This window comes from Vanacampus margaritifer, chromosome 15 (genome assembly GCF_051991255.1).
Source record: "Vanacampus margaritifer isolate UIUO_Vmar chromosome 15, RoL_Vmar_1.0, whole genome shotgun sequence".
Lineage (NCBI taxonomy): Eukaryota > Metazoa > Chordata > Actinopteri > Syngnathiformes > Syngnathidae > Vanacampus > Vanacampus margaritifer.
Window position 1 is genome coordinate 18,705,271 of NC_135446.1, and position 24,458 is coordinate 18,729,728.

At 41.7% G+C, this 24,458-nt stretch overlaps 3 protein-coding genes across 10 annotated transcripts in view; 1 reads left to right on the top strand and 2 right to left on the bottom strand.

Annotated features, from left to right (window-relative positions):
* pphln1 (periphilin 1) overlaps nucleotides 1-24,458 on the top strand; it is a 43,120-nt gene that overhangs the window by 15,891 nt on the left and 2,771 nt on the right. The window contains exons 1-10 of one of the 7 annotated variants that reach the window (XM_077543801.1): nucleotides 16,148-16,256; nucleotides 16,697-16,750; nucleotides 16,950-17,020; nucleotides 17,118-17,309; nucleotides 17,392-17,456; nucleotides 18,107-18,211; nucleotides 18,464-18,615; nucleotides 18,895-18,978; nucleotides 21,014-21,069; nucleotides 22,817-22,957. In XM_077543801.1, the coding sequence (XP_077399927.1) occupies nucleotide 16,750; nucleotides 16,950-17,020; nucleotides 17,118-17,309; nucleotides 17,392-17,456; nucleotides 18,107-18,211; nucleotides 18,464-18,615; nucleotides 18,895-18,978; nucleotides 21,014-21,069; nucleotides 22,817-22,957 (867 nt within the window). In that variant the 5' untranslated portion in view covers nucleotides 16,148-16,256; nucleotides 16,697-16,749. Of the gene's footprint in view, nucleotides 1-16,147; nucleotides 16,257-16,696; nucleotides 16,751-16,949; nucleotides 17,021-17,117; nucleotides 17,310-17,391; nucleotides 17,457-18,103; nucleotides 18,212-18,463; nucleotides 18,616-18,894; nucleotides 18,979-21,013; nucleotides 21,070-22,816; nucleotides 22,958-24,458 lie in introns of those variants that run through there. The other 6 variants (XM_077543799.1, XM_077543802.1, XM_077543800.1 and 3 more) reach the window with 6 other exon arrangements.
* Nucleotides 183-12,980, bottom strand: yaf2 (YY1 associated factor 2). 2 transcript variants are annotated; one of them, XM_077544754.1, is made up of 4 exons: nucleotides 12,789-12,980; nucleotides 12,319-12,444; nucleotides 2,056-2,211; nucleotides 183-1,994 (listed from the first exon to the last, which is right to left on the bottom strand). In XM_077544754.1, exons 1-4 carry the CDS (start codon nucleotides 12,812-12,814, stop codon nucleotides 1,742-1,744), a joined length of 561 nt encoding a protein of 186 aa, XP_077400880.1. In that variant the 5' UTR covers nucleotides 12,815-12,980; the 3' UTR covers nucleotides 183-1,741. The 2 variants fall into 2 exon arrangements, with proteins under 2 accessions (XP_077400880.1, XP_077400882.1); XM_077544756.1 differs by lacking the exon at nucleotides 12,789-12,980 and having other exon boundaries at nucleotides 12,319-12,769.
* Nucleotides 14,293-16,164, bottom strand: zcrb1 (zinc finger CCHC-type and RNA binding motif 1). The gene is made up of 8 exons (XM_077543806.1): nucleotides 16,024-16,164; nucleotides 15,804-15,904; nucleotides 15,669-15,697; nucleotides 15,457-15,568; nucleotides 15,136-15,243; nucleotides 14,934-15,043; nucleotides 14,781-14,859; nucleotides 14,293-14,699 (listed from the first exon to the last, which is right to left on the bottom strand). Exons 2-8 carry the CDS (start codon nucleotides 15,885-15,887, stop codon nucleotides 14,550-14,552), a joined length of 672 nt encoding a protein of 223 aa, XP_077399932.1. The 5' UTR covers nucleotides 15,888-15,904; nucleotides 16,024-16,164; the 3' UTR covers nucleotides 14,293-14,549.

Sequence of the window (24,458 nt, forward strand, 5' to 3'; positions counted from 1 at the left end):
CTATGCATTACTTCTGTATTTATGGGGGGGGGGGGGGGGCTTTATTATCCCACATGTATTAAGCCGTAATTATTGAAAGATTCACCAGGTGGGGCTAATTTGTGAAAACAAATATGTAGTATAGTGTGCTGTTTTTGTTTGGCATGAACTAAAGGCAGTTTAATAGAATAAATCAAAAGTAAAACGGTATATCATAGTTGTTTGTTGGCATTTTCTTACTCTCTAATATAGACATGTAATAAACACACATTTCATAACAACTGAGCAAAGCAAAAGGAAATGTATCAACAAACAAAATGTTTAAAAAAAGAAGAAGACAAAAACATTCCATTGTTGCCACAACCAAGTAACACATTTCTAAGCAGTTCTCGCAGGGCCACGCACATAGTCCCAGCTAGTGTTGTGAACCTTATCTCTAAACAATACTAATAACACATTTTATCATGCTGTGACAATTCTTTGAATCATTGTTTAAAATGGAAAACAAACAAACAAAACAAATACATGGCAGTAACACTGATATGATGGATAATACAGCCACATCAAAAACATGGTAGTACAATATGTAAATATCCATTAATCTGTGTGAATGAATCTAAAGGTTTGTATAAGTAATTGTGTAGTTATAACTATTCATTGCTCGGCTGGGAGTTTAGTACAGCTAAAACTCCCCCAGTTGGCTACATGAAAATAATGGAGTATAAACAGTTTTTGAAATTCATCCCACTGTGATCTATCACCTGCCCTGCAAAAAAATAACCAGAAGTTTTCACGTTGCATGGTGCCTTATCCACAATGAGGTCCACAGAAACAGTATTCACGTCATCTTGGCTCGTCGCGCAGGAGCTGCCACTTGTGCAGCGCCTGTGATTTTACTCCTAAGAAAATCAATGTCCAGTTAGGTTCCTTTCTCCACCAGTGTGTAATCTGGTTTACCATGTCTGAAACCTGATTTGACATGTCCCAGGATGTGCAGAAATGTATATTTCATTCTAAGGGCGTCAATCCTGAGTTACTTTCAATTCGGCTTGTTTGAACCCATTGAGATTAACACAACTGAAAACAATTACAATTCATTCCTAATTAATACAATTTATATCAAACAAAACCCAATTTGTTCAATTAGCGTCACCTCCACCAACTCGCACACAACCAAAAACACTGGTATGACCCTTAACAAGATACTAAACTTTTCCTAAATGTGGGCTTTCATAATAATATTTAAAAAAAAAAACGCAAACAAGCATACTCCAATGGAATAATATCCTCCAGTCTTTATGGATGAGTCCAACAACAACTTCCTCGATTCTATAGCAGAAGTTCATAAGAAGTACAAGTTTTGGAGTATCGGGTTTGAGGTTGCGGGGTGTGACAGATGGGAACTGTAAGCCCCCCCAAAAAATAGCTAATGTATCCCTGGAGCACTTCACACTGTCCAAAGCTTGTCTGAGCATGTAATCACAGTCCTGGGGAAAAAAAGGCTGTTGTAAGATCAGAGCTGTCTGTGAGCAAGCTTTGCATAATGCGTGGGATTCTCTCAAGTGCAGTGAAATTGTCCAAATGAAAAGCTTCCTGTTTGTGGATTGTGTCATGTGGAATACTTCTTAAATCATGACGGTGACTGATTCAACTTTGATCTGATGGGTCTGTGCATGAAAAAGGGTCCTAGTTCCCACTTAGAAGCAATTATCCATGAAAGAAAATCAGCCAGGTAGGGGTGAGATGGAAGGAAAGGGCGGTCTCAGTGGGACTCCCCGTTAACCGAGCTGCCCTCTCCCCGAGGCGAGGACGAGCGCGAGAGACCCTTCTCTGTGGTTTCCGAGCTGGAGCCGTTCTGGCTGTGGTGGTCGGCGGATGACGCGGCGCTGGAGGACGACGCCGAGGTGGACGCGGGCCGGGCCTTCTCCTTAAAGTCTGTGATGATGACCGTCAGGTCGCCCACCGTCACCTCCAGGTGCTGGGCGCTGCTACGGTCAATGTTTTTTAACCTGGGCCTGGAAACAAAACGAAAGACGTTTGACTTCAGTAAATCCATGCATGTCTTCGCCGGCTCACCTCATCCTTTTGTGACTGTTCTTCTTGAGTGCCGGCTCCTTGTCGCTCTTCTCCCGCTCGACGCGCTCCTTCTTCTCCTTCTTGGGCTGCGAGGGTAACACGAACTGCTGAGTGGCCTGCTGCTGCGAGACGAGCTGGGAGACTGGGCGTGGCTTCCTGCCGGGTCGGGGTGTGAGGGGACGACAAGGGTGGTTGGGAGGAAAAGAGACGTGTGGCAGATTAATGAGAGGGAAAATCATAGTGAGCACATTGCTGCGTGCTAGCGCGCCGCCGTAATCAAGAGCCAATAATGGCTGCCAGGGCTGGTTAGAGGGTTGGACTTAAAGTGTTCTTCAAAGTGGCAGTTGGTGACACTTGGTGCATGTAGAATAAAGATTTAGACATTCAAAAGCCATTATGCAATGCTTTTGCAGTACACACCCCAGGCTTACGCAGCGTTTATACATTAACTGGACACCTCATTTAGCACAATCTCATGCAAGGAATGTGGCAAACGGTCTGCCTCTACAAATATATCAAAAGCGTAGTTGCACCAGACATCTGGATTTTTCTCATCCATTCCGATCCGCAAGTAGGGCAGAACGATTTGGGGGGAAACATCTCATGCAGTTCTTTTTCTTCAATCTTGCAATTGCGATTTAATATGTGATCCTTTTTTTTTCCAAGTGGCGTCTTCCCATGTATTTTTAACAAACAAAAGCAGTAAATTAATTTGTATTACAATGTGAACCACTGTTTATTTCAATAGAGTTGGTCACTTGTTATGTTGTGGGTCAAATTGGAAACTCTAGAAAACACAAAACTTATGTTCCATTTTGTCTGCTGGCCTTTGTTTTTTAATGTTCGTCTTTTTTTTAATAAAAATATATTTTGATGATTAAACATTACAACGGGTCAAATTGACCCATGCACATTGTTAAGAAACAAACACAAACACTTTGCGGCACTCAGCGTTCACTATGAATAATAATAATATAAATCTGTGGCTTTATCACTTCAGCGTTTCATGTTTCAACAAAACAACAACAATGCTAACACACAACTGATGTGTCTCGCTGGTGAAGTCACCCCGAACGATACACAGTCTATCCCTATTCTAAAGTATTTAACTTATCTAGACACGATCTAAACAAATCATTAAAATAGTTGTATGAATATAAAGCCTACCAACCAACTGAAATGAAGCAGTTTTTTTTTTCTTGTTTTCTTCAGATGGAAGCCAAGGGCAACAGATACAATGAAAACAGCACAGGCCCCAGAATTGAACCCTGTGGCACACCATACGTTCCATGATACATGCCAATTCATATTGCACATATTCGTCCGACCCTTTTCTTCTTTTTGCTCGATATATAGTTAGTAAGAAGAAATCACATAACGTAACGATCAAATGAATGACCAGACACTCATCTTAATCTTATCTGGCCAACATCCTTCACCAGTCAACTGATCCATGGCAGTTGTCGGTGCTTGTACAAAGGCTGAAACTGTATTGCTTTCAGTGTGCGTGTGCATGTGTGTGTTTCAGGGGCTGGCAGGAGCCCAAGCCAAGAGGCAAGTGTGCTGAAAAGGCCATCTGTTGAGAGGGCCCGACACGCATCTTGCGCCCGCTTGTGTGCACACAAACACATATGAACCGGTCGAAAAAGCAACACCGCATATACCTGCCGTCCACGTGTTTTAAAAACGAACGGCCAATTGATATACATACTCTCGAAGGCACCTTTGGGCAGATGGCCCCCGCGCGCATGCACAGACGGTGCGCGTGGGTGAGGCACAAGGGCATGATGGGATGCACTGTCGAGCACAGTGCTCATTAATTTTTGATATTGTTCACTCTATGGTAGCTTGATATGAAAGCAAGCCCGAGATGTAAATTGACTGCATTAAGCTTTGTGTGAACTCCTTAAAAAGCACCGTTGATTGAAAGAAATGGATTGTGAAAATCCGACATGTGCACGCCAGCGCTATGAGTTCTGCGGGCATGAATGTTGTTAATGATTCAATGGTGACCCAATTTGGTGCTCGGCTTTAAAAAAAAAAAAAAAAATCTCTCCCCATCATTTTGTTTGCTGTATCTTTACCATCAAAGAACATGTGATGATGTTGAAGTGCAATGCAAATGACTTTCCTGGCCTACATAACTGATGGAGAGGACACGCAGTCATCCGCTAATGTATCCGTCTTGTCAGCGCCGTGCTGCGGAACCGCTGACACCTTTTAAATAAAGCCAGCGCAAACCCCCCCAAAAACGCTTCCTTCCTCTTCCAACCCTGCCGCCGTCGCGGATGAAGCAATCTGCTGCTCTCCTTGACAAACCTGATCCTCCTCCTAAAGTGACAAAGCTTGTTTTGTGGGGCCCGCCACAAGCGGCGAGTGCTCACAAAACACACATTGTCTTTGCTGCCCTTGGGCTAAACGGCGCCGGCTCGCCGAGCTCTAAACAACCCAACTCCTCCGGAAGCGACAAACACTTCTTTCTGATTGAATTCAAAGATGCTTCGCCAGACTGAAATATGACAAACATACTGCGTATTCTACTCGCCTCATTATATTGTTTTGCTGTGGAAACAGAATCGCGCCCATTTTGCTCGTTCAATAACCCGGAGGTGAAAGAGGAGACGGCCAATCTAATATTAGCACGGCACATCTAAACAGAGGGGCGTCTGTTAACCCTATCAAACGGTTATTATCGTTGCACTTAGGCCTTGGGATTGTGTGTGCAATGAGTCCATTGATTTCACAATGTGGAAAAAGCTCAATAGAGATACAATGAACATTTTATGCAGCTTTATATATAGTACATGTTTAGTGGCCATGAGAGTCTAATCCACTAGTTCTTAACCTAATTGGAGGTACTGAACTTACCAGTTTTCTATGCACATTCACCAAACCATTATGTATTAAAAAAATTATTATTTTTTCAAATTCAAGACAATAGCCAGGTTTCCATCCAATTATTTCAATTTGTTTAAGCGAATGTACTTAAAATGTGCAAAACGTCCATCTGTTCTTCTTTTGCGAATATTGAGAGAGGACTCCGCCGCTGTAGGTGGCGGTATACACCATAGAGATGTGATCCGCCAGTAATTTAAATGAAGAAGAAGAAGACCCGGAAGCGACTGCACCGTGCGTTGACGTCATAAGAGTTTTCTTTTTTTTTTCAATTCTTGATAAACCGTATTCTTTGCTGTTTTCCATCTAAAATAGCATTAATATTCGCTTCTTTAATTGATTACAAAAATATTTCAGTTTCGCCCCCCCAAACATACCTTACTTTATCAGCCGACATTGCTTTGTGACGACAAACGTACGTGTGACGTATTGAACGACATGTTTCCGGTCTTGCTAGCGATTATTCGCAAAACCTGTTTCCATAGCCAAAATTCACATTTTTCTTTTTTCGATACGCTCCAAAATCCACCCCATTCGAGCGTAAAAACATTTTTTCGAATTTCTAGCGTTTCCATTCAGCTTTATTTTCGCATTTCTTGAAAATTCGCATAAGAATGAGTGGATGGAAAGCCAACTTTTGGTATAGGGTTTACCTTTACTGGTGAACAACATAAACAGGCAGAGTAGCTTTTTCATTAATCCCCTTCTCCTTGCAGCTAAAGGAAATTAGCTTCAATTAGCTAATTAGCTAGTTGTGCTAGATTATAATTGCTCAATTTGGCATTGTAAATCTTGCAGAACTCTGTATTTAGTAGAGTCAATGAAAACAATAGAGGCCTCAAAATTGAACTCTGTGGAACACCATATGTTCCGTTATACATTTGAATTCATATTGCACATATTCGTCTGACCACTTTCTGTTTTTGGTCGGCCTATTTATTAAAAAGTACGATATCACATGACGTACCATCACAACAGCCACAAGTCTACTACGGAGCACGAGATGGGCCAAGTAATGTATGGTGATCACCTGCAGGGCCTATCATCACGAATCATTTGGGCCCTTGGGCTCGATCAAACCCAGGTTAAGAACCACTAGTCTAATCAGTATAAATCTCGCTATCAACTGTCATTCACACCTTTAAATCCTCTTTTAACTTGTCGTATCCCGCAGGGGAACTCTGGTTAACCCCTAGCCAATGTCATAAACACATTCTTGCGTGCACATATACACACTTACACGCCACCGAATGTTTCGCACTCTCACACTCCTCGAGCTCACCGACGCACCGGACGTCCTTGCACACTTCCAACATCTGGCTGGACAAAAAATGACCACAGATATCTAGTTAATAACATACTTTGATTTATTTAGGTCATGGACAGGTGTATACCGAACTGTGATGTACTAAGGATCACTTATCTTGGGTATAACCTATGAGATTATTGTATTGATTGTGAGAAATTCAGTTGAGTGTATGTACCTGAATGTTGAAGATTTCATGACCGGCAGAAATCCGGCAAGGCGTCTCTGCGTACATCCACCGTGGTTAGTGTGTATTATTTAGTGCCATTTACTAGTGAACTAATAGAATGCAACGATTTTGAAGCGCACCAGAGACCACACTTCGCAAGGCTACCAAAAATACCACCAATTATTATTTGGAGTGAGCAAGCAAGAGTGGCTAGCAAGAACTCGCTGCAGCGGCTAACGTGTGGCTAGCGGGAGAAGCTTGACCAAATTTTCAAAATTAACGGTTAAAGGGGAATTTCTTGACCATCAATGTTATATGTGACCTCACTAGTCTAAACATGACATTCTGATTAATATTACATTTGTGGAATATGAGTTAAGCAGCAAAATCCAGTTGTTTTTATCCACCTCAGGGGGGCGGCCATTTTGCCACTTGCTGTCAACCACCAATCACAGCTCACCTTTTTTTTTCTGAAGCTGAGCTGTGATTGATTGCTACCTAAAACCTGAGCAACTGTCATGTCATTGTCACTCGACAGCAAGTGGCAAAATGGACGCCTTCTGATATTGATAAAAACTGCTTAAATTTGCTGCTTTATTCGTATTCCACTAACACAATATTAACGAGAATATTGTATTTAGACTAGCGGGTTGTCCCAAAAATTTGCGTTGACTTCCCCTTTAAATATACAATACATTTCACCAAGTTCAATCGCTAGTCTTCATCAAGGGCAAAACGGGGCGGGACCTGCATAATATCGGAACAAAACTAATGAGGTTGGCGGAATCCAAAAACTATTGTTATAATTGAGAGGACAATTAGGTATTCGACAATACAGACACTGTTTTGGAAGCATTAAAAACTGTGATTGTGAATATGTTTGCACATTAACAAGGACAGATACTGAGAGCAAAGTGGCAAATGTGCAAAGATACAGCAGGTTGTGACTGATTATACGGCTTGATTCGACTTGCTTGATATTTAGCGGAAATTTGACTTGCTTGATTTTTGCCTCAGTAATTTGGGACTTGCTTGAAATTAGAAGACATGTGACTTTCTTCCCCACCAATCTGCGCACTGTGACAGGATATAGTGCATCCACAATAGCGGCTCTAGCTAAGTATTTGAGAGTCTATGGATGGTTTCATTGTGTGCTAAAAAAAAAAAAAAAAAGGGCTTTGTGCGATTGAACAAACAAGCCCACATGACCGATACTACGACATTCACCTCAGCTCTGTGATGATTGTTGCGAAATAGCTTATTTTATGCTCCGTCGCACATTCTCCACTCGGGTGTGGGCGTCCGTGTGTCAGGACCCGCTCGTGCGCTTTCTAATAGCAGGTAGTGAGGCTCGCTCCTGGGAGCTCATCCAACCTGATGATTAATGCCTCTTCCCGCCTCTACATGCTAGCATGGTGCGTGTATGATTGCGCATGTGTGTGTGTGTTAGGGGGGGAAGTACAGATGGCTTGTCGCGTCCCGTGGTTTATGACACCTTTTCGACAGCCCGCTAGCCACACCGCCACATTCTCCCCTCCTGACTCCTGCTCAGAGCTGAATGTCATGCATCAGTGTCAGCGCCATAATTACAGGCTTATCACGTAGCCGTAATCTTGAGCCTTGGTGACGTGCCCACGGCACGCTTCATTGTCACCCCCCCCACCCCATCCCATCACCGGTGTACATTCACTATTTGTATGCGGCATGGGCACGGAAGGCTGTAACCTGAAGGGCGTGATCAGGGAAAAGCGGCAGAACAAACATGGCTCGGCCGTACAAAGTCTGTTTGACCTGCGAGATCGGCGCTAACAAACACACATCATGTGTTACTTTATCAAGTCTTATTTACATGGAGATTGGTATGATATGGTATCCGCCCACGTTAGCCTTCAATTATGATTAATCGTAGTCTATTCAGCGTCTCTATTCTGCGGTCAAAGCCAATTGTGTGCAAGCAGATGACACGCCTTCCACATGTGCTGAAAGAAAAAGGTTGCCGCTTGTTTATGCAGCACTGATGAAAGCTGTATATCAGTCCGCCTGTCAGCGTAGGACGCCCTGGGTTAAGTTGAACTCCGGTGAGAGAGCAAACACGGAAAGCGGAGAGTGTGAGGTGAGAGGTGTTGGAGAAAGAAGAAGAAAAAGTAGCAGAGGCCAGAGGGGGAAACGAATAGGATTCATATCATTATATAATAGGATTATTAAAAAATACAAATACAAAAATAAATAAAAAAATAGGATTATTTTAAAGAAAGATCTATACAGTATATCCTAATATAGCATTTTTCTTAAAATGACATAAAATTAAAGTAATTTCCTATTCTTCAAATCACTCATTTCTAATTCTTGATCGTAACCCGATATTGGTACCGGCTGCCATCTACCTGGTGTTGGCACTCGCCTAGCCGTGAAATATTAAACAATAATTCACGTTTAACTGCATTGTTCGTTTCTGAAAAAGTAAACAAACAATTGACATAGCACTTTCATACAAGATTGAAGCTGTTTCCTTTTAAATGTCATTCAATCTTTTTTTGGTTTACACAAAATATAAGCGGATTAGTTCCCTTATTTTACCCACTATGAACTGACTTAATAACTTGAAACTAAGGTATGTGGCGAGCCCTGATTTTGTGGCATACCGTTACACACCAAACGATTTATACATTTACTAACCCGAGCTTCAGTGGATATAAAAGTCTACACACCCCTGTTCAACTGCCAGGTTCTTGTGATATAAAAATTTGACCGAAACAAATAATTTTAAAACTTTTCCCACAATTCATTTGACAAACATTTAAAAAAAATTGAAAACTTTGAGAGGGGACTGAATTAACCAATCGCATTTAAACGCTTGTTAAATGGGGGTCGGCAAAAAAACAGCTACCATTAACTCATTTGCTCCCAAAAACATATAAATGTGTTCTATTTTAAATATTATCATGGTCCCAAAAACGTATTTATACGTTTTTAGAGGTTTTTTTTTTTAAATGCTAGAGCATACAGAAAGCTTTGATGAAGCTTCTGAACTGAAGAGAAAGCTTAAAGCAATGGTAGTTATTACAAAAACGGCCAGCAGGTGGCAGCAAAGTATAAGAGATCAACCCCACTGTTTTAAACAGATTTGTGAATGATGATAAAACTTAGTTATAGTCTAATGCTGCAAAACGGAAAACAGACAGAAATATACTTTTTTCTTTCCTGATGTAAGAAGAGACTCTAATCTTTCTTTTGATGTTTTGATAGCAATAGAACACAATATTCTGTGGGCCTTGCAAAATCAGTCAAAAGCCAGTAAAACAGCCGGGAGCGAAGGGGGTTGCTTCAGTGAAAATGGCTGGGAGTGAATGAGTTAAAAGTGACTGCTTAAGCATAAATCTCAATTTCCTTAAGTTCAGCTGTTTTAGGAGGCTTTTCATCTTTCAGCACAACAATGACCCAAAGCACACTTCAAATTCAAATGGCCATGTTACCATTCGGCTAGTGGACTTTTATTAGACAAAATTACATTTTGGGGTTTAAAAATACAACGTTTAATTATTTTGTTTTGCTCACATTTGTCAGTTTTACAGTAAACTTCCACTAGGAGTGACAAACCACTTGAAGCAAGCATACTTTGGATCTTATTTGGAGAGCGTGTGATGATAGATGCTAAGCAATACTATTAATAGTGTGTTTTAATACATTTGAACATGTTTTACTAAGCTTTAGTGTGGCGTAAGGGGGGTTCACTTCACTGTCATGCTTTCACCGTCATAACTGACCCCTTGAACGCAACCACAACTATGATGTGGCCTTTGACAACAAACTTGACAGCACTGATTGAAGACATGATTTCTTTGTTCCAATGGTTGGCACTGCATCAAACTGAGAAGCAATTCTAACAGTTAAGCCACACTAATTTTCACATTTACAGCTCTGTCACACTTGTTTAGTAAGCAGCGAGGGAGCCATCTCCATCTTGCATTTGTATGCTGCGTGTTGTTTGCCCTTTACCATCGCGCCCAGCAATCCGCTCGTCTATTTTGTACGCTCATTAACGGCAGCGACCACCTGTGCGACCATCTTTGCCGCAGTGTTGGCAAGCCAAGGCGCCAACGTTTCAGCGGCCAACGCGTACGACTATGATTTAGTGGCGCCGCCCCCGCACACACACCCCTGTAAGTTCCCAGCGGTGTCCACAAGAGCATGCGTTTGTCCTCTGCTAATCAGGACTGTCTGTGTTCGTGCATTTGTGTTCATCACGTTTTTGGGGACACACCATCACTCGTGGGAACCTGGAGTGGCCCTTAGACCAAAAATCTGATCGCCATTAGGGAGACAAGCGTCAGGGAAAAGACACCTGTGGACGGGCTTCCACTGATGTTGGCTTTGTGATGAACGGAATGTTGAAACGCGGTCAGCAACGTGGACGGTAGCGGTGTGCCCAAAAATCGATTCTCATAAGAATCGCGATTCTCATTTAGTACGATTCAGAATCGATTTTAAATGTCCCAAAATCGATTTTATTTTAATTATTTTATACCGTCTTCCCTTTGTTTGTGTGTGCCTTTATTGGGCGCGCTGTTCATGTTGTACCCGATTTGGCCACTTAGGGGCAGTGTGATTCCACACGGTCTAATACACTGTTAAGTTGTAGCCACATTAGAGAGTAGAAGGAAAAAGTCACGATCAAGTTATTCCAATAAAAGTTTTTTTGCGGCATGGAGCCATTCTTTTGAGTGATAAAAGTGCCGCGAGTAGCGCGCTAATTAGCATTAGCGAGTCAGACTGGAGTAGATCATTACAAATCTTTGCACATCTATAGATTAAAGCAAAAATCATTGTCAATCAAATCATTGTGAATCAAAAATCGTCCTTAATCAAAAAATCGGAATCGAAACGAATCGTGAGACATTCAAAGATTCCCACCCCTATTGGACGGTTAAAAAATAAAAATAAAAAGCACCGTTAACCACGAAAAAGTGATAAAGAGACCCTACTGTCCTCTCGCCACACGTAAACCAGAACGCATGTGTGTGTGCGGCCAAGTGCGAAATGTGCACGTTGAGTGCATTTGAGCGTGAGAGTGTGTATGATGACAGCAGGCTGATTAAGCTGTTGCATAGTAATAAGCTATGGCTGTCTGTCTGGCAGCTGCGGTGACAAACTCTTTCACAGCGAGCCCTCCCACTCACACACACACACACACACACACATCCATATTTTGATGTTGTGCTAAAGTTGCATTTCCTCCCGCTCAGCCCTTTGTTGTGTCCAGCAGGAATAACACTCATTTCCTGGATCACTTCACTCACATCAGCGACGGCACAGGGGGCGCCAAGTGTGTTAGCTTCCACCCCACACCCTGCCTCCATCACCGTCATCGAATAGAGCAAGATGGATGTGTGGATGTGTGTGTGCACGCGCGCTCGTATCTCACTAAGGTCAGGGTTAACACAATAGCAAACTGATAAAAAAAACGTGTCAAAATTTTACATTTTGACATCTCATTTGAAATTATGGTTTATAAATCATCGCACAAGAATTTTCTTTGGCGGTGTGAATGTCAAATTTGTGCCGTGGCTCAGAAAAAAGTTGGGAATCACCGTTTACAAGCAATGACATCAGAGCATTCTGATTGGATGCTGTCAACTTCCACCGATACCATGGCATTACTGCAAAAAAAAAAAAAAAAGTCTAATATTTTGCTTCCGATAAGTGTTGGGACAACGAAAAGTAACACGGACAACATTCATATTAGTTCTTTGATGAACAATTCAAAGAAAGACTGCAATGTTATTAAGCCCTGTCATCGTAAATAATAACCAGAAAGAGAATCAAAGAGATATATTGCGCATTTCAGACACCACAGTAGCAAGCAAATACTCGAAATAAATGTCCAAGGTCTTACCTTGTTGATGTCCCTTTCCTGACATCACACATCATGCACTTAAAAGCCTCCGCCGTGTTCTTGTACGTGCACACGCTGCAGTCCCAAAACCCCTCGTCGGAGGAGGGCTTGGGTTGACGCTTCGGCCTTGAAAACAAACACAGACAAATAAGCGAGGGAGGCACAGCAAGAGAAGACAAGAGAAGGTGGCCCCTTTGCACCGAGCGACGGCTATCGATGGCACACATCTGGCTCAAGGATTAGAGAAGGAAATCGTGTGAACGCGCGCCGTGATCCCAACGCCGTAATGAGGTTTTAACAGCCAGCCGCGCGCGCGCGCTCGCACCACCGCAAGCACACGCACGCAAAAAGCGGGTCGAAGAAACCATGGAGAAAAGGCTTTTTTTCGGCCCCCCGCGCGCTCGCCAGTGTCTGCCCCCACCACACGGCTTCGTTTAACTAGCCTAGGCCGCTCTCCCCGCCGTCGTTACCTTGTGGGACTCCTCTTGTCGCCCATGCCAGACCAGGGTGTCTCTGGAAGGGGTTGCCGTGACGAGCAGAAGCCTGTTTTTTTTCCCCCCCCCTCGTCACGATTCTTTTGAGAAGAAGCGATGCGCCCGTTGCCGCTTCGGCTTCCAGCTGTCGTGGAAACTCCGCTTGGGAGCCAGTCACGTGACTCGCCTCGGCCAATCATGGGCGGCGTTGCTTCCGGAGCCCCTGACATTCCTCATGATGGCTCCACAGCGCCGTCATTTGCCCTGAATGTCCACATCTAGGACGACAAGCGGGTTTTCTTTTTAATTCTTCTTCTTAATAGCGTAGTGAATTTGCCACACCCTCGACGATAGGGAAAGATGTATGAAAAACATCCATTCTTGTACCAAATCCCAATATTAGTTATGCTCAGTGCTTTCCAAGCCACACTATAGTCTTCTTTACACTACATACATAGAATAACACTGAAGTTTAACTCAATTCTAAATGTGATTAGCGTGGAAAGGGGGTTGGACAAAATTTGTACCATAAGTCATTCGTTCATTTTCATGATAAAATTGGCATTCAAAAATCATTTTTATAAGTAATGGAATCAATTAATCCCAAATTTAAAAAAAAAAAAACTAAACAAATACAGTGACTTGGAGCAACTATACTACAAGGCTAAGGGTGATGATCTCTCCAATTAAAGACGAATTGACCATACATATCTCGATATGGGGGTGTGACACAATTCAAGAAACGAAATGAAACGTTTTGATTCAGTGGGATTCAGTTTCCATATGGTACGGCTCAGTTCAAGAGAGTATTATGCAATGAGTATCTTGTCATTTTACAATATGAATGAACTTGTTAGTACTATAAATACAATTCCATTTGATGCATTGTGTAAATCAAAAACAATTTTCCTATTCAAACCATTTTTATTACACAACTACCTTGATAATATAAATACTCTGTGACCCACACTTGATAGAACATGTAGTGTAGTATATGTTAGAACCATAAGAAAAATATGAATATAGATTTGTTCAAATGTGAATATATGTTTATCTATTTGTGTTCCAATTGAATAAGTTTTGTTTACTAGTCACAAACCTATATTTGGCGTTTAATTTTTGTATTTTGTGTAATGCAGATTTATTTAAAAGATTTGAGTATTTGTGCTCCGTTCGCTTGTCGACATAAAGAAAAAGGAAAAGCAAGTAGGCTAGGAGCAACAACTTTATCTAACCGTGCTGATCGTAAGTTTGTTTATGGTTTTTGTAATCAGCATTTTTTTGTAAATAAAGTGGAAACCTTTTTTGTTCATCCGCAATGGCGTTTTGCATTTGTGAAAGATCAACTACGGTTGGTGCGCGTTAAAGACCTTCTTGCCCTGCTTACGTAACGACAAAAAGGAAAAGTATAGACATGGGAAATAGTTTGCAGTTCCGTCAGTAATTGAAAGACAGGGATGCAGGCGTATAACAGGATTATAAGAAGAAGGCATAATAAAAATGAGCAGAAGTCAAAAATATTTATTTACAACAAATTCAACTTATGTACAAGCTAGTCAAATACTGTGATTGACCGGCAGCGTCCTGTCCAAGGTGTACCCCGACTCCTACCCAAAGTCATCGGGGATAAGCTCTAGCTCGCCCACGACCATACGGACAAGGGCTATAGAAAATGGATGGATACAGCTAGATATTCCTGATGTATTACACCTTAAAAGAAAAACACGTTTAAACTATACATCGACAAAGAAGTCCACATTAATCACTAAGCTCTTCCTCATCACTAAAATAGGCACTCTTTTTGATCCGCAGTTTCCTGGACTCTGAGGATGTAGAAGGGTGAGCGCTGTCATCCTGGGACAGAACTACATTTTTTCTTTGCTTGTCCTCTTCGTCAATACGTGCTTGCTGTAAAGACGCAAAAGAAATAAGCCATTTATTCATCTTACTACCTTGACTAAAATGTATTTCTCTCCATCTGCCCATTACCTGAAAAGCTATGGCTTGACTAAGACTATCTAGTGCTGGATCCTCTCCTTCTTCCTCACTTTCCAGTTCTTCTTCTTCACTGTGAGGGAAATCAAAGGATGTAGGCATTGAAAGACAATTCATCCTATTTTCAGCAATTATCCTGTTACTTACACATGTTCAGGTTGCTGAGCTTTTTTCTTCTTCTTCTTTTCCTTCTTCTTTGGCGGCTCTCGTTCTCCCAGCATATTTTGGGGGCATGCATAGCTCATGTGTCCTGTATTCTGAAGTATTTTAGCACAATGCTGAATAGTTGTAAAATGATCCAAAATGCACACAGCAACAGACACTGAAATACCATCACAATTGTACTGACCCCACATTCGTAACACCTGCTCTTGTCAGTGTAGTTGCGCCTCCTGATGAACTCAGTCGCTCGTCCGTTGTCAATTGCAATACTGGCTTTTACAGTTCTGCCAAACAACTGGAAGACAAGCACATCTGTAACTCACGTGCAATAATAATTACCAGAGGTGGGCACTTCCTTCTCTCCGTCGATGCTTCCATTTTCGGTGATTGCTTTATAACGTAAAGCCTTGAAAAAATACATGGCCCGAGCACAGACTGAAGCAGGTTTCCGTCCATTGATCCGTGCCCACCTCTGAAAATAATAAACATTTGAGAATTTGTCACCCACCTGCTTGTTGTTCACTGCTCTTGCACAGTTATGTGCCGAGTCTCTGTCCAGAAAGAGAACGAATGCCACGCCTTTGCTTCTGTGGGTGTCTTTATCTTTCACAATTGTAACCCTGAGAAATACATAGCCATTATAGTACCACCACAGGGTATTTATGTTAAATAAAGTGAAAGGATTTCTAAAGGTACAATAAAGACGAACGGCGTACTCACTTAACTACTTTTCCATACTTGGTAAACAGCTGAAATCGTTACAAGCATTTTGTTATTTGTATGTTGTTGTTTTTCCCCCAAAAGATTTAACATTATAAATAGTTCATGTGGAAAACTTTACAGTTGCTAAATTACCTTGTGGAGGTCGTTGTTGGTGAGAGAGAATGGCAGGTTTGACACATATACAGTGCTTTTGCTCGGCGCTAATCCTCCACTCATGTTGAATTCATACGAAGCTTGAAGAAAAATGCACAATTAATAATGATTAGTAACGCAAAGTCAGATAGCCAGCTACATTAACATAATACCGCCATGTAAAACACTAACTGCAGCTCTCGAAGTCAAAATCACTTACCAACACAGTGTTAAATGTTATATAAAAAATCTAATGTCGTTAAAACGAATATTTCCCACGTTTGTGCTTGTAGTGAACGAAGGTAAACAGAAACACTACTTCTATGTCGCTGACTGATTACGTAATTTCTCCTGTCCAATAAAATAAGCGCTGTTGTAAAGAGGAGGGCCAAGATGGCGGCGTAGCGAGCAGTCTGGAATCTGTTCAGAGAGTAGCATTTCAGAAAGGCTAACGTGAGTCCAATTCATGGAAAGCTAAGCCGCTTTGTTATTACTTAAATGCCATCCAGTATATAAGACATGCCTTTATGTGATTGTGTTTTATATTCTTAGACGGCAACAATGAACTGCTGTATTAAAAAAGAAAAGAAAAAAGGATGCACATTTAGGCATCGTATGTGCAGGCAGCCGATAGCTAATTAGCAATGCTAGCACGAGTCTACATTAACGCGCTAGAAACTAATAAACGTTTTGTGTTTTGATGGAACGTTGCTATTGTGTTGTACAATCAGTTTACGTATCGGTACAGCCACGTTTAGGTCTCGGCTTTTCAACCTATATTCGTTGTTTGACCGCAGTTAGACATTTTGTAAACTGTGTTGCATTTGAATGGATAATATCCGTTGAACTACCCACATGTATCCAATAAACGCTACTTTTTAAATCTTCCCCAGGTTTGGTTGAAAGACTTCACCCAAAAGCAACCCGGAAAGCTCCTGGATCCGAGAGTGAGTTGATCGACTTTGATCATATAAAATACTGTATATGCCAAACCACAGTGATGTGGTTGTTAATAGCTTTGTATTTTTTGCTTCACTGCATTGCTTTGCTGCATTGATTCCCCCCTTACCACTTAAAGATGTTGGGTGACTAAAATGCTGACTGATGTAATCTGTTTGTTTGTTTTTCATTTTTTTGGCTTGGTAGTGACTTACAGGAGGGAGAGGAGTATACGAGACGCGTATGAAGAGCGCTTTTTGTCTGACAGGGCGGGGAGAGTATGTTTCTGCCTATTTATCACTTCTATAAGCACACACACTAATTACTCAAATAGTTGTAATAAATCACCTCTTGATATCCACCATCCTTTTACAGGGTCAGTACCCTCGAGGAGGGGAGAGGCGAGGCCACTTTGGCAGGCCTGATGGTTATGAATATGAAGGAGGTCCCCGCTTTTACCCTAATGGAGGAGGCCCACGTAATTACCATGGAGAAGATCAGCGGAGCTACCACGGTGATGCCAGTCATTTCCCCTCAGAACGCAGAGGTGGTCCCCCATCGAGAAGGGTGAAGGCATAGATAGGATACAAGTTATATTGGATGCAACATGAAGTTGAAATTCCTGATTATTGCCTTTCCTGTTCTCTAGCAAGAGGAGTATCCATACAGAGGACCCAGGGAGGAGCAACATACAGGACGACCTATGGAATACAAGTAAATGCTCACTACACAGTACAGTAATAATGCACTCTATGCATGCATCACTTGGTGTGAGGTGGCACGGTGGTAAACACATGGGGACAACAATGACCACATCAAACTCGTCAGAATTCGCTCGCTGTCTGTTGAAATGACTCAAAGTTACCAGGAATGGCGTACAAGCTTTACAATTGTTGGTTATTCAAGTAATGGTAAATTGTTCAAAGGATCCACATCTGATTTACAGGTCCGTGTGCATAAAGACACGCATGTCTTAATCTTTGAGACTCTCAACTCAGCTTTATCTTGCACTTAAAAAAAATAATAAAAAAAAAAAATCACAGCAGCTGTAACAAAGTGCTGCAACAAAAGCTTGATCACATAATAGAGTGGAAAGCCTTCATTGTAATTGCATGATGCAGTTTCAATGAAATTGGGACAATGAAAACAAAACAAAAACAACAAATAATCAAATAAGAATGACACGCATATACTACTGGCAGGATCTTGATGTGTTGCCGTGCATATGATCCATCTCCATTCTAATTTGAACACATTTGTCATGTTTTTTAGCTGTACTTTAGCTAAAGTGATAATGTGTGACTATTTGGGTGGAAATATAATATTCGGAGCAATTTTTTTTTCTTTACTTATGCCATCAGCAGCCGTGCACCAACACCTCGGAACCAAGGCATGTACCCAGCACCCCGATCGCTGCCAGAAAGTGGGGCTGACACACTCGTGCAAGCTATCCTCAACCTGGACCGAGGGTATGAATAAAAAAATATTATTTTGTAGTTCTGTGGCTCGGGTCTTTGTTGGATACATGTTTTGGTTCCTGGAGTAATATCTTTACATGTAGAAAGTAAGGGCCTATTTATGCTTTCCAGGTGTCAATAAAAGATTTGGTCGCATGCAGATGCTGCAGAGAATGCTAGATGGCAGTGTTGTATCTAATTGACAACATTATTTACATAATGACTTCTCTAAACCTCATAGTTTTACTGTTTCTTTTGCCTCAGGGATGACAGACAGGAGTACCGGAGGAAGGCGCCTCCATTCCCGCCCCTCAGAGACCGCTCCCCCCACAGCCGCTCGGGTTCCAGCGTGAGCAGCAGGAGCTACTCGCCGGATCGCGCCAAAAATCTTCCGTTTCCATCACAGCAAGGCAAGAGTATGTCGGATTGCTGACGCTTAATTGTGTTTGATGCACCGCTCAGCCTTTTTCCTTTGGCCAGCTTGGGCGAAACTGTAATTAGTCAGATAATGGGATGGGAGTTGTGGGTGTAGTCAAAACATAGCACAAAAACATTAATGTCTCAAATACATCCAAGTCACGCATGTTTTCGACATAATACACTGCCTATTAACCTTAAATAATTAGTTAGAATATATAAATATGCTTTTTTAACGATTTATCAATTTCTGATAATCTGGCTCACTGGCTTTTCAGGTGGGGATGGTCCAGAGGGGCACACAGGTCCGAATGAGCACCTCTGGGGGGCGCTCTTTCCTCACAGTGGACATGACTCTGCGGGTCTGTACATGAGTCTTGAAAACAAGCATTGACCTGAGTGACAGATGGCGTTACAGCATCATGCCAAGAAAATACATTCATACTTAGTATAAAACGTTTTTAAATATGATGAATGTGGAGTTCGTAGGCAATTTTGTTCCGAAATGGCCTTTTTCCTTTTTTTACTTTATACAATAGAAATTCAAATGCAACAATACTATAATGATGCTGATTCTGTCACCCAGGTCTTTAAAAGAACGGGGTGCGTCACAAATGTAAAATTTTTGTGTCTAGATGTGACTTTTGTGGTCAATAGTTCTCTCCCTCACTGTTTATGGCGATACAGTAGTACTTGAACTTGTTGCTCCACTCTTTTCAAGCATAGATCTAGTCACAATTGTTTTTAGTAGTTGTTATAAACAAGAACAAGTGGAGGAACAGTGTCTTTTCAGTCCAACTCCCAAGATCTCCAAAATTCTGTTATGCAAGTTGGTACATATTCGAATGCCACCGGACTGGAAAAAAAATGCAAATACTAAAGTATCTCATTTGCATGGTGTAGTCTGTAGAATAACCTCGTAACTTTGTTTACCTCAACAGAACCCCTGTCTCCCCTGGGAATCTTTAGTTCATTTCCTCCTGCTTTTTAAGTGTCAGTTTACTTAAAGTGGATTGACTTTAATGGCAAATGGATTATTGAGCATTCGAATTTTAGAGACACGTCAGGGTACAACTAACAAAGTTAAGTCCAGACAGATTGTGTTGTCATTCACAAGCTATAAAAGCTAAGACAAATATGCCTAACTTTATGACTTTAGTATATAACAATGTGTTACGCAGTTACCTTTGGCTGACCTGCAATTAATTGAAAGGGATTTCATGCAATCATGACGCTTGTAAAAGAAATATGATGCACAGCAATATAGTTGTTTGTGTCTTTGATCTACAAAAATAGCACAATTTTTTTGTGCATCACCTCTATGGCGTGGGGTGGGGGGGTTGAGTTACTTCTTGACTCATTTACTGCCATAAATTCACTAAAAATAAAAAGATTATTTAAAAAATTAGGGGCGACAGGCGATTATTTTTTTTAATTGTAATTAATCGCATCTAACCCTAACCCTAACCCTAACCCTAACCCACAATTTTATATCTGTTCTAAATGTACAATAAAAAAATTCTAGGTTTTCATACTCTTGTTAACAAAAGTGAAAAGAAAAAGTTAAACTGATAGAAAAAGTTTCAATTAATTTTTGACGTTTATAGCCGTCAATGGCAGTGAATGAATAAAAAAAAAAAGAAAAGAAAACATTATTAAAAAATTTGGGGCGTCAGGCGATTAAAATTTGTAATCATAATTAATCACATGACTTAACTAGTTAACTGACAATTAATCACACATTTTATATCTGTTTTAAATGTACAATAAAAAATATCTAGGTTTTCATACTCTTAACAAAAATAGATTTTTTTAAAAACGAATACAAATAGTTCAAATGAATTTTTGACGTCTATAGCCGTCAATGGCAGCGAATGAGTTAAATAAATTCTCCGCATGTATCTTGTCACCATTGTTAAACGTAAACTGTCGGGTAGCATGAGAGAGACGCCGAGCATTCCGAATGCATCCGGCAGCCACCTTTTGTCCGAGCTCGTAAACATGCCACCAGCTTGTGTGTGGGAAAGAGAAGAGATTGAATGTCTGATGGATTTACCTGAAGTGAAAGCTTCCACAAGGTAGATGCTGTTCACGTATGGCGGTTAGCGAGATAGCCTTGAGTGGAGGCAAGTGGTATCCAGTTTAGCAAATCTTTTAAGGGTTGACATGTACATTCTGGGAATGTCGAGTTTGGACTGCAAACGGCTTCCTATTTGTTCTAGAAGTCATCGTGACTGTCTGGATCCTGGAACCGAATTTTTTTTTTTTTTATCATCCTTCTGCATTCTTGTTCACATTTACCCTCTTTCCTTGGATCCTCATCCTCTTGTTTCTTTGTGTCCTTTTTTTTTTTTTTTTGCTTTCTTAGTCTTACCTTGTCTTCTCATTTGTCCTCAGAAAAGATTCCAGGTCTGTCAAGAGAAGGTTCCCCGAGCAGTGCCACCTCAAACAAGGTGAGCTCACGTGGATACAAATAAACTGACAGCAAACTGCATCTGGACCCCCTTCAATTTTGTCCTTCTAATAACTGTCTCGTCCCCTTGACGTATGTTAATGGTTTTTAAAGTGGCCCACTGCTTTTGTTTACCTGCCTTGTAAGCAGACTTGAGTCACGTTGACTTGTAATAACGGCTGCATTGGAGCGCTCAAGTGTCACCATGAGTCTTAAGTCCTGTTTTGTTTTTTTTAAACAACAACATGACTGCTCTTAACTGCTGCGTATATTGACTAAAGCAGCCTTGTACATAATAGTTTTGCCGATATCCCGCATCTCCAACGTTGCAGCTGCAGGTTAAACAGAGTCAGATGTGACGAGCCGCGCTTAGTGCGGCCCACCCAGAAGTGAAACGGCTAAACGCATTAGCCACAGTCATAATTTTATCGTAGGATCTTTGCCACGATGTTAAGAGAGCCTCCCTATGGAACATCACTTGGTCCACTATTCCAACTGCAGAACCGCTGCTTTCTTTCGCTCACGGAGGGCTTCCAACTCGCATGTTAAAAGCAGAGCCTACGCATGAAAATTGAAATGACAGACAGAACACGGATGCTTAGCGTGCGCTGCGCAAGCCGCCCCCGTCAGCGGCTCCACCCTTGCAAACACGCTGCCGCTTACTCGCAGTGTTTGATCTTAGGGCCCCGTGCATTGTTTCTCTGTTGCGCGGGGGCACAAACCAAATAACCTTTGCCAAGATGAAAGGCCCGCTGCACTGTGCCCCCAGTAAAGCCTGCACTAATGGCCCCCCCAGTCGCTGCCTGCTGTGGAAAGTCGACAAACGCAAACAGAATTTCTGGAGCCATCTCCAAACTGAACACACCCCAAAAAAATATATATATATATATATATATTTTTTTTTTAAACTATTAGTATGTATGGATTTGATTATAAGTAAGAGACAACAGTTCAGTCTGGGAGGATAAAGTCGAGATCCACTGTGGCTGAAATATAAAATTGGGACTAGTTGTTGGAGTGAGTCTACTTCCCTGACAAATAACAGTCATTTAGAGAACTTATTGTTTGGAGCAAAGCAAACCATTGAAAACCACATCATTTCCCCAAAATTTAGATCAAAGTCCACCCCAGTTTTGAAAGATTCTTGTTTGGACCTAACTTTCATGTTGGGCGGTGCCCATTCAATTGAATTGAATGATTCAGACAAGGATATTATTTCCCCCCCCCACTATGGACTAGCAGGCTATGAAATGACAAACGCCTAAACATGCACGCTGTACTTCTCCCTGGCAGGAAACTTGGCTCCAGGGCGAAAACTAGCTTTCATCGCAGACCGCACGCGCCGTTGTGATGTAGCATCCGCCCGCAATATCTTCCCCCCCCCCAGTCATGTATATGGCTTCTCTGCATGGCCTGATTTCACTTACTGCGAGTAGACTTTAGTCATGGATGGCTTGCTCTGCTCACTGGCCTTCAACAGAGCAGTGACCAACTTGGCCCCGTGTCATCGCATTCGCTCATTCTTTTGGCTTCCATAGCAGCTCGTAGATATGTAATACAGCATACCCAGTGGATTCAAGATGGCTGGCTTTTACTATATATCAGACCAAAAAGGCCATTTTTGAAATTTGTTTTCTTGATGGTGCTCTGAGTTAGCTTGTCAGCAAATATTTGCTCACCCTGTAACTATATTCAAAAATGTTGTGCACTCATATGGATTGTTAAATGACATTCTTGTGTCTCTTTAGGAGGAGAACAACGCGCCTGAAGCAGAAAAAGAGGAGCCATTGTCAGGTCTCGTCGTGGAGGAGAGTCCGAATACAACCACAGACGACTTTAAGGAGCGACGATCGTTCGCAATTGAAGCTAAAGCCCAGGAGATTCTAAAGGTGACTCTCCCCCACACACCCACCCCACCCCCCTCCCTCTTTTCTTCCGTTACTGTGTTTGATGGGAATTGGTAAGAATTGAGCCATTCTGATTCATTATTGATACTGAAATTTGATTCAATTCGGGGCAAACCTGACTAAATAAGACACTGGAAAAGAACTAATCAAAGAAGAGTGGACGTTGTGTCTTTTGGGCACTTCCTACGTACTTTGACTTACTGTCGTTCGCAAACAAATATTGCCGACCTTCTGCGCATGCGCGTCTCAGATCGTGTAATCGTATTCTTGCCGATGAAATGTGCATGTAGCGGATCTGCCCGCCATAGTGGCAGGAAATAATGTCACAATACCGCGGAAAAAAATCAAGGTAAGCGGCCATGGCGAGTGGCAAAAAAAGATGGCTGCCGGTGGCTTCACTTCTCACGACTGCAAGTAAGCATCATTATGAATCGATTAATATAAAAGGCTGTGGTCGTGATACATTTTCTTTTGAAATAAATGTTTTGTTCTTGTCATTTAAAACTGAGTTTCATTCCGAAGTAAACACGCTACGGTCTCTCCTGTGCGCCATTTTTGAATTGACTGCCGAAGAATACGTCATAGCAAATGAACAAACAATGCAATTCCTCAGGAAAGTGGGCGTGGCTTCCCAGGCTATCGTTTTACACTAGCTTGGAATATGACATTTACTTTTTAGGAATCACACCTTTGCGTTGTTTTGATAATGAACACTAAGGCTTACTTCGATGTATTGAAATGTTGGTCATGATGGTGGTACTTGGAGAGCTAAAAAATTAAATAAACGGTGATTCCCGACAAAGGCTTTAAGAACCACCAATATAAACAATAATGGCCACCATGAGCCAAATTGTGGTGGCACTGCCAGAACCGGCACTAGACCTGATTTAAAACAATACTTAACAGAATTCATACTTATCTATTGTATGTAGACCGACCTGTGGATGAAATAGTGAAGCCTGTAGTCTCAGCGGCCAAAACACTCAAAATATTGAATATCAGATATTAAAAAAAGCAAGAAGGTATTGATTTCATCTCATTTGTAAAATGTGGTGTTCTGGTTGGGTGAACTTTGTGTGACTAGATTTATATGTTCTCCCTGTCAATCAACGTAAACGGCGTTGATCACGAATAAAGATCAGTTGTTAACGAGCAGCTTAGCATTTCTGAAAAAGACCAGTTAAAATCCCAAACTCCTCCACGAGCCACTTTTACTGCTCCCTGCTAAAGGCAATCATCCCCCAACAAGTTGCCGAACTTCCCCGGGGTTTTTCTGCTAACTCTTGTAAATCTCTAATAACGACGACCCCCGCATGGAATGACGACAACAAATGCTCATTCCGCCCAAACATGAACACGGGGCTCCGCGTGGTTGAAACGTTACGTCTCCCCCCCCCCACAACGTTGCTGGAAGCAATTAGCCCATGTCAATGAACATATAAAAGTTGACCAGGATATAGCTTTGTGCGTTCAATAAATCGAG

What these genes read in the sequence shown, in the direction of transcription:
- yaf2 (XM_077544756.1), bottom strand. Translation starts at nt 12,545, where the DNA reads ATGTGTGCCATCGATAGCCGTCGCTCGGTGCAAAGGGGCCACCTTCTC. An exon ending in AGGAAAGGGACATCAACAAG is followed by an intron (nt 2,212 to 12,318) that starts GTAAGACCTTGG and finishes CCGACCCGGCAG; the next exon opens with GAAGCCACGCCCAGTCTCCC. An exon ending in AACAGTCACAAAAGGATGAG is followed by an intron (nt 1,995 to 2,055) that starts GTGAGCCGGCGA and finishes TTTTGTTTCCAG; the next exon opens with GCCCAGGTTAAAAAACATTG.
- zcrb1 (XM_077543806.1), bottom strand. Translation starts at nt 15,887, where the DNA reads ATGAGTGGAGGATTAGCGCCGAGCAAAAGCACTGTATATGTGTCAAAC. An exon ending in CCAACAACGACCTCCACAAG is followed by an intron (nt 15,698 to 15,803) that starts GTAATTTAGCAA and finishes TAACGATTTCAG; the next exon opens with CTGTTTACCAAGTATGGAAA. An exon ending in GAGCAGTGAACAACAAGCAG is followed by an intron (nt 15,244 to 15,456) that starts GTGGGTGACAAA and finishes CTTGTCTTCCAG; the next exon opens with TTGTTTGGCAGAACTGTAAA.